We start from the raw sequence: 15,120 nt of genomic DNA, 5'->3' as shown, positions 1-15,120 counted from the left end.
TTGGGGTCTTGTTCACGAGTGAGGGAAGGATGGAACAGGATATTGACAGACGGATCGGTGCAGCTTCTGCAGTAATGCGGTCGATGTACCGGTCTGTCATGGTGAAGAAAGAGCTGAGCCACAAGGCGAAGCTCTCGATTTACCGGTCAATCTGCGTTCCTATTCTCACCTATGGCCATGAGCTGTGGGTCATGACCGAAAGGGCAAGATCTCAAATACAGGTGGCCTAAATGAGCTTTCTCCGCAGGGTGGCTGGGTGATCCATTAGAGATAGGGTGAGAAGTTCGGTCACTCGGGAGGAGCTCAGAGTAGAGCCACTGCTCCTCCACATCGAGAGGAGCCAGCTGAGGTGGCTCGGGCATCTGTTCTGGATGCCTCCCGGACGCCTTCCTGGGAAGGTGTTCCGGGCGCGTCCCACAGGGAGGAGGCCCCAGGGAAGACCCATGACACGCTGGAGGGACTATGTCTCCCGGCTGGCCTGGGAACGCCTCGGTGTCCCCCCGGAAAAGCTTGAGGAAGTGTCTAGGGAGAGGGAAGTCTGGGCATCTCTGCTTAGGCTGCTGCCCCCGCGACCCGGCACCGGATAAGCGGAAGAAGATGGATGGATGGATGGATGGACTATTCTTCTGGCACAATTCATTTATTAGCTAAATATCTTAACACTTACTGGTGCGTTGAGATTGCACTCAATCACCATTCCATGTATGGAATAAAATACAACTGCCCTTGTTTTTTGCCGCAGGATAGCAATTGAGAGTAAATGTTCTGTCATCTATATAGGAACTTAATATTAGGATTGTACAAAGTAACATTTATTTTTAGCAACACTGTGAAAGTGAATAGCATATAGCAGACAGATATCGGTATAATCTACTGGTAAAATATAAGTCAAATGACTAAACATGCATCATCGTGTTCAAATAGTCCACTCTACAATGCGAAAACTGCAGGAAAAAAGGACAGGAGTCTCAGCGTGGATGGAAGGCCAAAACGTAGAGGAAAAAAAGTGTTTTCAAATGTAACCATATTAGTTTAGACGTAGCCTATATTAATGTGTGTTCTAACCTCCAGACGTGTGAGCCTCTCCTTCATACGCGTGTTGGTTTCCTCGAGCTCCTTGTGCTCATGTGTCAGATTGTTTGCTTGGGTTTGAGCAGAGCTGAGTTTGTCTCTCTCTGCCTGCAGCTCTTCTTCAGCTGAGAGCAGCTGACTGCGCAGTCGGCCCACCTCCTCTCGCATGTCACCCAACTCCCCGCGCAAGGCCTCCACCAATGAGGGTTCAGCTAGCTGCCGGGGGTTTATAAAAATCAGAAGTAAAACACAAGGGGAGGAGAACGGTTATTATGTCATACTAATTTTAGCCATACTATACCTGTTTGGCCCTCTCATGAGCTTTTGTGAGCTCTTCCTTATCTCTGCGTGACTGGTCCTTCAGCCTGTCAATTTCATATTTCTGCTCTGATTCAAGCTCCTGTTTGCTCTTCTTTAATAAAACGATTTCCATTGTCTTCTTGTCAAGATCTGTTTTTAATTTATCCATATCTGCCTGGGCCTTCTGCAGGTCAGCACGACAACGTTCAAGTTCCTATGAAAATACAAATAGTACTTTAAGTCTTAATGTAAGAAAACATTTATTCATTTAACATTCATAAGCAGTTGAGAGTGAACTGTATGTACCTGACTGACTGTCTGTGTCTGTTTGGGATCTGGTAACTGCTGTTTCATTGTGCTGACTTTCTCCTGCAGATCTTTCAGCTCCTCCTCAAACTCCTCTTTCTCCAGACGAGACTGGAGTAACCTAACATACACACATATATACACACACATAGTATAAACATACACAAACACAATATTCAAAACACACAAAAAAAGATAAACTAAGTGATTGATTAACAAATATGTACATATTCTGCAGTGTATAGCAACTATTGAACTGTCCATGATGACTTCTTATAACATGATAGAGCTCCTCATATTTCCTGATAATGGTAATTTGGGTGGACAAACTATTGATTGAGTGTCAAGATCCATAATAATGTGATTAAATATTATAAAAGCAATGTTCCCTAAGTTCACATTTTATTAGTCTAAATTAATAGTGCCATCTTGGTCTGTTACTGGCAAACCATATAGTGATGGACAAATTAGCTTAGTGTGTTTAAATTTGCAGATTAGCCGTGTATTTTCTGAATAAAAATAAATAAATGTGGTGATGTAGTTACACGTTACTACATGTACTTACTATAGTAATAACAGTAAATTATGCATAATTACAAGTAACTAACCCTAAACCTAACCCTAACTCTATAGTAAGTACATGTAGTTAATTAATATTACTCAGTACTTATTTGAGTAAGTACAATGTAACTACATCACCTTAAAATAAAGTGTAACCAAAAAAATTCATAAGCAGAAGGATTTACAATGATTCAGTATTTGAGATGATGAACACGGTGATGTAACAGAGTAATCGAATTCTAAAATCGTAATTTGTTTAAAAGTTAGTTCCTCTGAATTTAGTAAGGATTTAATGTTTTAGAATTGTGATTTGGTACACTTAAAAAATATCACACAAAATAATTTATTAAATGCATTATTAAATCATTTGTTTAAAATTATGGTTGCGGGATCTTAAACTCTACAAAGCAGACTTATAAATACTAATAGTTTCAATCACATCTCTACAAACAAATCTAGATTTTTGTCTAAGCTACTCTGAGAGTGCATCTCACTCTTTAGGTTGAACCAGTTGTCCACTGCACCGACAAAAAGCGTACAATGAAAAAAGAGAGACATAAACATATTAACAAAAGAATAATGTAAAACGAATTAAATTATGCCAAAAAACTAACCAGTGTAAGTGTGACTCACTCTTGTTTGGTATTACGTAGCTCTTCTCTACTGGACTGGAACTGCTCTCTCCAATGGTTTCCCTCATCTCTGCTCTCTTCCAATTGCTGCTGAAGAGACCTTACCGTAGAGTTCACACGGTGACGCTCAGCTTCAATAGTTGCCTGAGACTAAGGCACAGAGATATTGTTGTACATATGTGCACCATGATTCCTACACAAAGTGCTTCAAGTTTTGACATTGCTCCTTGTATTTTATATTGTAGGTGTTCACCAGGGTTCTGTCTTAAAGGGATACTCCACCGTTTTTTCATATTAAACTATGTTGTTCCCTTAACTAAGACGAGTTGATGCATACCTCTCTCATCTCAGTGCGTGCACTTAATCGCTCTGGCGCGCGGTGACACTTTGATAGCACTCAGCTTAGCCCAGTATATTCAATGGTATCTAACAGCAATGAATTTAGAAGTGACCAAACACATCAACGTTTTCCCTATTTAAAAACAGTGACACGACCAAGTATGGTGACACAAAATAAAACGTGGCGCTTTTCTAAGCAGGTTAAAAAGGACAACTATAATGTATGGCGGAATAGCACTTTTGGGAATACTTCGACTCGGCGCAGTAAAAAGTCACGCCTGATCCTCTTCCTCATACTTGGTCGTATAAACTACTCATGTCACTGTTTTTAAATAGGGAAAACGTTGATGTTTGGTCACTTCTAAATTCATTGCTGTTAGATACCATTGAATATACTGGGCTAAGCTGAGTGCTATCAAAGTGTCACCGCGCGCCAGAGCGATTAAGTGCACGCACTGAGATGAGAGAGGTATGTATCAACTCGTCTTAGTTAAGGGAATAACATAGTTTAATATGAAAACACGGTGGAGTATCCCTTTAAGAGCCTCTAATTTCCTGTACATTTCGCAAACCCTTGGATGTGTACCTGTGAAACCTGCTCCATGCTTGCTCGTAGTCGCTCCATGTCTTGGCTGTACTGCTCTCTGAGAGCTTCTATCTCCTTGTCATGAGAGGAGACCTCATCTTTCAGTGCCCCCTTTAGAGCAGTCAGCTCTCTCTCTCTCTGCCTCAGAATGTCCTCCTGCTTCTGACGCAGCGCTGCAGCTTCAGCCAAATCAGCTCTCACTGCCATCAACTCCTGTACACACAAATCATAACTTTTTTATTATGATAACTCAATACCATCATAGTGACATAATTTTACTGCTAGTACTTTATAATTTTTGTCAGCAGCCAAATGTGGACATTATGCGTATATGAAACATTTATAAGGGTTTTCACAGGTTTCAAAAAGATCACCTGTCACTGTCCACAACAGCAAAAAAGTTTTGATTTGTCATCACAGACCTTTTAAGTCTTAGTCTGGGGTGTATGTGCATTTGTGCGTGTGATTACCATATGCATAGTGTCAGCTTGAGCCTTGTTGTCTGTCTCTCTTCTCAGCTCCTCCTGTACTCCTGCCAGCTGATCCTCCAGCTCTCTAACATGAGACTCTGCATTCTCTCTGTCCATTCGCAAATGAGTTAGCCTGAGAGAGAGATAAGCACACAAATACAATATAACTATACCTTATGTTGCACTGCACATAATCTGCAGACGTGGGAATGTCCATGTTGGTTTATCTTACTCTGAATGCGTTTGGTGCAGCTCTGTTTTCTTTCTTCCCAGCTGTTCCTGCAGCTGTACGTTTTCATCCAGACATTTCTCAAGCTCCTCCTTTAAGTCATCAGATCCGCTCACCTGAAATTCAAGGAACAATGGTTATATGGTTGTGCTCATAAGTTTACATAAACATTTTCTAATATGTTTAATTTTCCCCTTTTGAAAACTTAAAGATGTTCAAGAATAAGATATTTAAAAATAAAATGAGATCATAATTATTTTGTTGCATTTATGTTTCACATTTGATCCTGTGTTGCTTCAAGCATCATGCCTGTTTCACACATACTCCGTTTGCAGTGTGTGTTGCAGTACATATGCAGTGCAGGAGTGGCACGCGCTCATGTGCTTTTATATATGCTGCGTTTGCCGTGCGCAACTGATCCGCTGTATACCACAAACACAACATTTATTCATTATTTTTATTTCAAATTCAAATTTCAAGTTTTTACTACATTTTCTGAATTTCAATTCTCTTTGTACTTATTACAGTTATACAGTCTTTCATAGACTTATTCACGTTTAAACACACTAAATTTAAATGTATTATTCAATGCATTCCTTCTATATAGAACAAAAACATTTGAATGTACTTTTCTTATGTTAAAAACACAAACATTAAAATTAAAACTTACAATTAACAATGACAGCCGACTCTCATGCCTCTCTTTAGCATTAAAATCTTTATATAAAAAGTACCACGGGACGTACAGAACTTTGTTTCTCCACTTCAACGAGTGTCATCCCTTGTGCAGCTTTCTTGTTCCGTGTAGTTCTCGGATCACCATCACGTGATTATCACTTTCTGCAGAGATGCAAGGCTCTTGCCCACACATAATAGCTATAACAAACTGTACAGTGTGTTTCATTTTTTTTTTTTTTTTTTTTTTGGACCGCATTAGCTATTTTTGCTACTCATGGTAAGTGTTTTGCTTTTCTTTGCTTTACCCGGGGCTTAAAGTGAAAAGATGACTGTGAAAAATAGTAGTATAATTTAATGAAATGCGTTTATGGTGAGATTACTTCATTTTCATGTCAATCTGTGTTCATTTTGACCACGAATCATGTGCTGTCACTTTAATTAAGCGCGTGCAGCACATAAAAAAATAGACTCGGTGTGGAAATGGTCGCTGCACTGCTGTATACCCACCGCACCTGGAACACATTGACGGACCGCATCAGCGTGCAGTGTGAAAGCTCTAACCTGTTAATAAGGGTGCGGAAAGAAATACGCACCGCATACGCACTGCTAATGGGGTATGTGTGAAACAGGCGTCAATGGCTGCTGCTTGCAGTCTTATCAATGTTTATGACACCCAATCTGATCTGAGCCACTGTGGGGAAAAATTCAAATGTGCAAAGCTTGCAGGACCTGGAACATAACATGACAAAACATATAATTCAGATTGTAATAAATAATATAATTAATAATTTCACATAAATTTATGAGCAGATCTGTATACAAAGATATCTAGACTGTCTATATCTACTAAGATCTCTGACAGGGCAGGAAAATTCCCCAACAGTGCATGATGATGGTAAACTGACATCAAGTGTTTCCATTGTTTTGCCCACTCCGTGTATAGTCTGTCAGTGGCTAACAGGACTAACCAGGACAGTCATGTGCGTCAGAACGTGCATGTTTTTCATGTAAACAAGGCATTACCAGATTAGCCTAAAACACTATAATTCAAGTCCACCACTATGATAGTATCTAGATGACAAAGTAGTCATTAGTGGTTTGCTACCCCCTTTTGAGACATAATAGACATAATCCTGTGTAAAGTTCACTATTCTAAGTAATTGCTTACAAAAAAAAAGTCCTTTGTTTTTAAGAAATCATTACTTGAAAAGTGGAAGTGTTTATGAGATTTCTACATTACAAAATGCTCCCAAAAGCTCAGCATTTAAGACAAAAACTATTATGAATAATAGTATACATACATATGATGTTTTATCACATAAGTCACAGGCTTTTAGGCCATTGTTACACTGAATTACTAGCGCTATTTTGTTTTAACATAAAATAGGAAAATATCTTTGTCAACATTCAGCACATTATGCAATTTTAGAAGTTGTGTAACTTCCAGGTATTTTTCGATTTGCTGTGCCACTTTTAAAATTCTTTTAATTATCTTGAGCTCAGTTGCTCGGAAACTTGTCCATGATGTTAACTTGTTCCTGGCAGCAACAGCTTGTTCCAGACACATCCATCAGGAATCTAGGTTCTCTATCTATGTCAGGTTATTATACTGAGGCTAAATGGTCTACTGTTTGCCTCAAAGAGTAACTCACGTTCTTTGCATTTCAAACATAAACTTAGGGTTTACTGAAATGTTCAAATATAAGATTGACAAGGATATTGAATTGCAGTCTTTTTAAGTGCTCATTTATAATTTCTGATGGTATATTATTGGGATTTATAAATTTATATTAGATTAGACTGTCAGACTTTTGTGTCCATTAGTAGAAAATTGTGTTTGTGTGTGTAGCTGATGGCAGAGCAAAACATTTCTCACTCCTCTTACTCTAAAATGGGCTCAGCTGTTGTAAGTGAGGTGGGATCTGCTGCCAATTCATTACAGCTTAGCAAAAGATGCCAACACCTAAAAAGCCATCAAATGTAATGCCCATTTTATCAATGCCTGTCTGAGTACCGAACACAGTGCCAACTGAGCCTACCTCCACAGCCAGACTTTGTGTTTTATCACAAGAGTAAATCACCTCTCACTGCTGACACTTGTTTATGATAGCTTTTTAAAAATGGCAGATTTATTCGCAGCTGGGTTTAGTCAAAGTCAATTGACTCAATGGTTATCTTGGTTACACCCTGGGCAGCTATTTTTTAAGTAGATAATACAAGTGTATTTTTTATGAACTTGAATTGAGAATGGCGGCAATATACAAAACTGTCTGTCAAGATTATGTCTCAATAACAGCTCAAATTGCACTAAAAGTGTGCATTAAAAAAAAAAGCCAACTGGCTATTTTAACTGAAAGGCAAGACTTTTGCACAAATTACACATACTGTATACAGTCTCTGGTTTAATACACTTGAACTGCCTTTCACGATACAAGTAATTTAATATCCTGTACAGAACATTGTCTTTTTTGTTTGTTTTATCATGAATTGTACTTCAGTTCACCTGAAATAGTTTTGGGAGCAGAGGTTAAGCTTTGAGCTGAATTCATATTCACCATTCATACTGTTGGTGGAAGCAACCCTAAATAGAAGTCATTCATTAGCTTTAAATGTAGGGTATGTGATCAGCTGTTGACATGTATTATGTTCAAAACTCAGAGTGAACAAATAGCAATTTTTAAATTTGATTAACTGTACCTTTAGGCCTTGAATCTTATTACAGATGACTCGAACTCTGCGCTTAATGGAAGCGTCTCCCTCTGTACTCCTGAGGAATTAGGAGAAACAAAATGTTACTAATGACATTCAGTCTGTGTATATTGTTTGCAAATCAGAACAATGGTTTACCCCTGACGTAGAACATCGTAGATTATTTGCTGTATCTGATCTTCGGTTGAGAACTCTGACCCTGAACTTTGACCCTGGTCCATCAACAGGTCAGGAGTTACCTAAATGGAGATATCAGTCTATTAAACATCAAACACAACCCACACAAATAAGTTTAAAACAACTAAGTAACATTTCCTAAACTGTCTAAAGAGTGGGTTACAATTGATACATCTTTGAATAGTAACACTTTCTCTGCTGAAACTAACCAGCTACATTAAGCTAAATGACATTCAATGCCAGAGAGAACAGAGTATCAGGTGGATGAATTGCTTTACTGTAACCTATTCAAATTACACCGTTCCAAAACACTGACAGCCTTTTAAGGAATCTGAGGAGCACTTCCAAATGCAAAAGCTGCTCCAAAGTCTAGACCAAAGATTTTAATAAGCCTCAATATATTTCACCCATCATTTACATGTGCATCAACTGGAGCAGATGAAGAGACAGCCATGACCTTGGCGACAGAACCTGAACCACGTCCCAGGCTGCTGTAGGCAGAAGCAGGTGAGGAAGACAGAGGTGAAGAGTATGTGTTTGGAACGAGAGATGAAACAGGTAATGGTGAGGTTGAGGTGGGTCTGTTGTCTGCACTTAGGATGGGATAGCGCCCCCTGGTGGTGGTCCCAGTGTTATCCGCCTGTGCAGCAGAGCCCCCGTCGAACCTGTCGACGACTCTGTGGGCAGAAGTCTGACGATTGGAGCTGTGAGCTGACTGGCTGAGAGCTTGCTGGTTGTGTGGAGACATTTCAATTGATTCGGATGAGGTGTAATGACTGCCTCCACCTCTCCCTCTTCCCAAAGTGCCATTCAGCCCTGTCTGGTAGGAGCCGCCCCACTGATTTCTCTCAATCCTGTCTATGGGCCGCTCCCTCTCTGGTCCCATACCAACACCTCCATCCAGGTTGCCGTAGCTACCAGAGCGTCCATCACCAAGCGGCCGTCGGAGTTGATCTGTAAACTCTTCGCTGCCGTTTTCTCTCTCCAACAGGGAGCCGTGAGACTGAGCCCGGCGCAGTTGGGTATTCTCTCCAGACGAGAAATACGGCCCCTGGATTACCCCATCCTCTCTCCTCCTAACACACAGACACAATTAGCAAAATACAAAGATACAGATTTAAAATGTTTAAAAATATAAGCACTACCATTATAAGTGCTGCATTTTCTGTTTTGTATGTGAAACAATAAGTAGTAAATGCGCCAAAAGTGGAAAGAAACAGCGATCCAATGAGAAGCGTTCGAGTTCAGCAGAGTTTTCTGATAAAAAACACAAATGTCTTGGCAATTTAAAGGTGATCTAAGTAACTTTTTTGTACCTTAACTGAACAGCTTCGGAGTCATTGGAATGGTTATATTACTTATTTCGGGTTGAATGGTGGTCGTTTCGCACCCCCCTGGTGCCCGTGAGCGGAAAATACGCACTTGCAACTTTGAGCCGTCAGGAAGTATCGCGTGATATCAGGTCTAGCGATGTAAACAATTGCTTTACGGCCAAAAGAAATCTGCTAAAATGCTGTCATGATTGCGCTCCCTCACGCTGTCCGAACCCGAATGAAGAAGACGTTTTAAAGAATGTCCCATCTGCTTTGATGTCGTTGATCTATAGCCTCTGGTGTCTGAGAATCGCCAACGAGTTTTTACAACAGTGTTGTCAAATATCTATTCCGAAGCTGTGGGGGGAGCTCTAGAGAGAAACCTGCGAGCAAAAAGCGAGAATACAGCGAAGAAATCCCGAAACTACTGAGCCCTGCTTTAAACTAGCTTAAAGCCAGATGAAACAATGCTGACATTCTCAACAACACTGACGTGGAAAACAGGAGAAACATTGTGTCACAACAGTAGTTAGAAGGCTTTTCAACCCACAAATCACCAACATTTACCTTGGATTTACTGGAGTAACATTAACTGTAACCATGGTGTTGTTGCAGAAATGTGAGATATTCATATCGAATTGTATTATATTATTAATGTAGACATGAAATAAATGAGTAATGTAATTTAAATACATTATTTTTGTTATAAAGCTATAGCAGTTTTTGTGCATTTGTTTTAAATACTAAATGTGTTTCAGCTACTGTTTCAAAAAATATATACTATGGAATAGGCTATATATTTATCGGCTACACTATGGAAGACCTATGGTTAATAAAAAAAAATGAGGAGTCCTAACTCAGTTAGCATTTTTTTATATAATTTTTTTAATGAAGTTGTAACTCGTGTTCATTTTCTATAGATACTGTTCCGTCAACTCAAGTCACTGCCAAAAGCGCATTTCCAAGAGACAAAACATGTAATTATTAATACTCCAGTCCCAGTGCTACCAAATTAGGTGCTGGTGCCATCATCTGTAAAACTTGGTGGAACCTGTGCCACCTCAAAAGTTAGTCTGGGGTACTGAAAGATATTATCAACTACAGTATGTACAATGTCTTATGCATTTGTACTATGCCAAGACAACTTTTAATTAACTCCTCAGTTAAACTGCTTAGGGGTAATTATATCGACTTAGTGTAAACTGTATTATAACACAGCTCTATATAAAGTTGTATATACTATGTATTATATACAGGACATTCACATAAAGCAACACAAATCTATACAGCAAAATTGCCTGATTATTTATTTCATCGCAAAACGTAACTACCGTATTTTATTTTATTGCCCAACTCTTAATATAAAGTTGGATATATAAGCATGTCCAACTTTATCTGCATACACACAGTATTCTCTCATAGGGAATCTCTCATGCTTATATCATCCCAAAATGTAAACTATATTATCAGCCATTTTATCAAGACAATTACTTAAAAAGCATTTTAATTTATTAAAAATACACGTATATAGGTAACAAATATTTTAACAATTACAAGCAGTCATTTAGATCAGAGGGTTTTAAGATATAATGAAATCAATAAATGTTGCATTTAGTAAAAAAAATATTCAGAGCATACCTAGGCAGGCTGCTGTAGGCAGGTGGTTGGGTTCTCAGCTGTACACCATATGAATCTCCTTTTTCTCCGTCTTTTAGTACAACGTAGGGCTGCCCACCGATGCCCTGCACCCTCACTGCTACTCCATAGCGAGACGGCTGTTTTTTGGGTCCCTCTTTTCGAGGCTGCCCACTCACCCCTCCTCCAGTGTCTTGCAGGTCATTTATAAAGCGAATCTGTACACCATAGTCCACGGGGGTCTTCCTACCTGAGACAGGAGCGGACATCCTAGAGGTGAGACGAAAAGAATATTAAGAAAATATACAGTCAAAGTACAGTATAATCACACAATGCACAATGTCAAAGTGTGCTTGTCCAGTGACCTCAAAAATCAAATACTTTCTTCCAGAACTATTTCCCCCCTCTCATTTTCTGCAAAGACATTTAAAAAAAATCTTCAATAAGAATGTTCTTCTACCAGCTCTGTCTGAATCACAACAGTACAACGAAATAAAAAATATATTTATTTTTCCATCACAACCCTGCATGTTCTTTCTCCAATACCAGCCCTGACAGAAGCAATAAGATGTCCCTCAGATTATACTCCACTGCACAACCTGATGTGAAGTCACTTTCCCCTTTACAGACACTCCTCTCCTCATTCCTAAAAAAGCACTTCACTTCAACAAGGATACCATGGTGAATTCCCTTTTCTTATTGGTGGATCTTGGTTCAGGATTGGGGGCAGTGTCCTACTTTACTTATTTCATAATATGTGATCTTAACATTTTTTTCTAGCATTTAGTTCTGAATGCAGAATGTTTGGTTTATATACAAATGTCTTTACTAAACTAAAATGGTTTTAAAATATTATCAATATTTTTATATTATTAGTGAATCTGCATTTTATTTAGACTTGTTGGTGAAAAGTGGGCGTTATACTCTATAATGAGGCCAAGTGGTTGGAGGGGGCTGAACAGGAACAGCCTTTTTGTTTATATAATGTACACTTATGAATCCTTCACACAATAAAACCAGGAACATGCATTAATAATAAAGTAAATGGGGTCGATATCACATGGACTTCAGCAACCTTGTAGACAATGATCTGTCTTGAAATGTTTCTAGCCTGTGCAACTCTCAAATTTGAATGGGATTTTTACTACCAGAACCCTACTGTTGTGCTCTATTGAGATACAGACAGACACAGAAATGCAGACAGTCCAATGAGGCCGGATCGAATTACACTCTACTCAACGCTGCCCGTTACCTCTGACTCCTGGCACAGAAAACCCAATGGCCTTCATTATTCATTAACCTGAACACACACGTTTGTTTTTCATGATGTAGATGTAGATATTCCATTGGCTTTCTATCCTAAATCACACACCCTTTTTTCTGGATTTTTATTAAGACCTATCATTTGACTACTTCTCATCAAAACCAAAGCTTCAGTACTCATGATGTAATGGAGAAAAAAACTAAAGGTGTGGCTGGTGTGATGGAATGATATCTCAATAAGGAACATTAAAGCATGAAGGGTGTGACGCGGAACAAAGTGCATTCCCAGACAGTGGTACATCTTTACCATTTCTCTTTGTCTTTTTCTTTTACTCTCACACTCGTCGTCTTGTTCAGTAACAAACTACATCATTGCGATAAACTAAACAGACTGAAAACTACAAACACATTCAGTCTGATCAGTTCTTCTCCTCTTACGCGAGCGCGTGTGTGTGTGTGTGTGAGAGATAAAGAATCCAGAGTGTAATAAACTGGATGATAAACCAGAATCAGGGATGTCCGCTCCTATGACTGGATCATGGGAACAGCACTTTATTCAGCAAAGCAGATTTACAATTAACCTACAGATTTTCCTTTTATTAAACTAACCAAAGGTTCAGTTAAAACTAACTAACAGTCAGCCTGAGATGAGTAAGAAAACGTTAAGAAATACATTTACTGTGTGACAAAAAGGAGCCTTCATGACTACTATTACAATGTGAATACAATGAATGGGCTCATTATGTGTTCTGTCTTCAGAAAGTCTTTTGAGACGGCTGACGTGTCCACGTCAGTGACTGAAAGCAGACACAAGAGAGCCAAGCTCAATACGGGAGACTCTTGTGCTGACGGATAAACAGGTGGAGGGTTACACAGGTGTAGTGAGAAAGTGGCAGCAGCACTGATCATTTTTCATGATTCATTCATCATCTAGCCTATGTTTATTGTGGTTGAGGTAGAATTTATGTACTTTTACAGTGACAATAATTCAATTCCAGCTCTCACACTAGGATAGGTGGAGTTTCAGCCCCAGACAACAGACTTTGAACGCCATAAAATAACTATAAAGAAGGCCAGGCTTCTTTATAGATAGCAGGGGGGGACATTGTTGTGAATATGATGAACATTTTTCCTGAGGGTGTAAACGAATTCTGAAAACAATTTGTGTGGCAGTCAAATGTTCTTATTATATCTTATTGTATTTTTCACCATATTATAAATATATTGTGTTATGAGCCTAACAGTAATGCTGGCACTTTTATCAAAGTCTCTTTAAGGCAAGCCAGTTCATTCTGCAGTCATATTAGCAAGCTATTCCAGTCACGCTCCAACATACACAAATACTGTACACAAACACTATACACAAAAGCCCTATTTGGAAGGTAATTGTTTTTCATGGGGTCGTAATTTAATTGTTTAATTTTTATTTTTTTTACATTTACAGGGGCTAGCCGGTGATTTATTGCCGTCCGAATCCAGAATATCAGTGTTTTTCTCCAACCACCCACATATAAAACCCCTGGCGAATAACCGACAGTTTTTTTGATAAACACCAAGGTCATGTGGTGATTTAATTGCCGTCCGGATCCACATCCGAGTTTACAAGAAGAGATCAATTCAAAATTCACTGTTTAAATGTTGTCCCCTGCCGAGCACTGTACGATAACGATTGCACGTCGCTGTAATTTGGATGCATTTTAAAGATGTAGCCTAAGCCTACGCTTTTATTACTGAAAGGCTGGAAAGTATTTACAAGAACAATATTTTATCATCAGAAAAGCACGTAAACATTTGAAATGGCAGCAACTATAGGCCTAAACATTAAAAATATAAACCAAGCAGCTTTACGTTTACCTCATTTAAATAAGCGGCTGTATTAACTTATTTCCACTTTTTTTAAATGACATCCATCATTTTGAGATAAAATACAAGACCGAAAACTATTTTTAACTATAGCGCGTCTATCTTCCTGTATTTATCAATATTTTGAATTAGCTTTTATTTTTATGTTTTTATTATTTATTTTAGCAATTCTGTTACATGATTTTGTAATTTTTAATATGTATTTTAATTTATAATAATTATTCATTATTTATTATTAACAATAATTTTAGCATTTACATTTTTCATTTTGCCTTTGTCATTGAATATTATTTTTTTTGGTTTTATTTCAGCTTTGTTCCAATTAGGGCTGGGCGATTTAAATCGCGATATTGTTATGCGCATCTCATCAGTAATGCCGGTTCCTTGATTAGTAGTAAATCGCCATCACCTGCTTTCAGATGAAGCGGCATTTACTACAATGAGCCGTAGTTAACTGACAAGCTGAGCCAAATCACATCAATATCGCGGACGTATCGCCAACGATTTTTAATGCGATATGGCTCAGCTTGTCAGTTAACTACGGCTCTTTGTACACAGCAAACAGTGTTACCAACTTAGCAATTTTGTTGCTAGATTTAGCAACTTTTCAGACTACCCTAGCAACTTTTTTTTCAAAAAGCACCTAGCAACAAATTTAGCAATTTTTTTAGTTTATTTGGCAACTTTTAGCAACTTTTGGAAAGTGACTCTAATCCAAACAACACTCGCAAGGGCGTGGTGAGCTGGTAAGGGCACCACAACTTCCAATAGGAAATTTGAACTGCAGTAGTCACCGTTCTACCTGAAGAGGTTGAACAGCCTTTTTACAGCATATATTGTAGAATTAAAACACTTTATACCCAAATGTCAAATAAATTACTTGAATAAATGAACAGCATTAATAAAGCCCCAGTCTTACAGATCATTAACTAAAAAAAGTTGTTTTAGGTCTTCTTTTTTTTAAAGGTGGGGTATGTGATTTGCAAAA

General features: G+C 38.5%; 1 protein-coding gene across 2 annotated transcripts in view; it reads right to left on the bottom strand.

Moving 5' to 3' along the window:
* Positions 1-15,120, bottom strand: part of cgna (cingulin a) — a 29,348-nt gene that overhangs the window by 7,546 nt on the left and 6,682 nt on the right. For both annotated transcript variants that reach the window (XM_082151009.1, XM_082151008.1), the window contains exons 2-12: positions 11,010-11,276; positions 8,477-9,134; positions 8,020-8,120; positions 7,870-7,939; positions 4,498-4,610; positions 4,266-4,398; positions 3,796-4,008; positions 2,872-3,020; positions 1,678-1,798; positions 1,373-1,585; positions 1,066-1,287 (exon numbers count right to left, since the gene is read on the bottom strand). In XM_082151009.1, coding sequence (XP_082007135.1) covers positions 1,066-1,287; positions 1,373-1,585; positions 1,678-1,798; positions 2,872-3,020; positions 3,796-4,008; positions 4,266-4,398; positions 4,498-4,610; positions 7,870-7,939; positions 8,020-8,120; positions 8,477-9,134; positions 11,010-11,275 — 2,259 coding nt within the window. In that variant the 5' untranslated portion in view covers position 11,276. The remainder of the gene's footprint in view (positions 1-1,065; positions 1,288-1,372; positions 1,586-1,677; positions 1,799-2,871; positions 3,021-3,795; positions 4,009-4,265; positions 4,399-4,497; positions 4,611-7,869; positions 7,940-8,019; positions 8,121-8,476; positions 9,135-11,009; positions 11,277-15,120) is intronic.

Source organism: Leuciscus leuciscus, assembly GCF_965113295.1.
Source record: "Leuciscus leuciscus genome assembly, chromosome: 20".
In the NCBI taxonomy this organism is placed as follows: Eukaryota; Metazoa; Chordata; class Actinopteri; order Cypriniformes; family Leuciscidae; genus Leuciscus; species Leuciscus leuciscus.
Note: the sequence above shows the minus strand (reverse complement) of the source record. Positions and strands in the feature narration are given on the sequence as shown.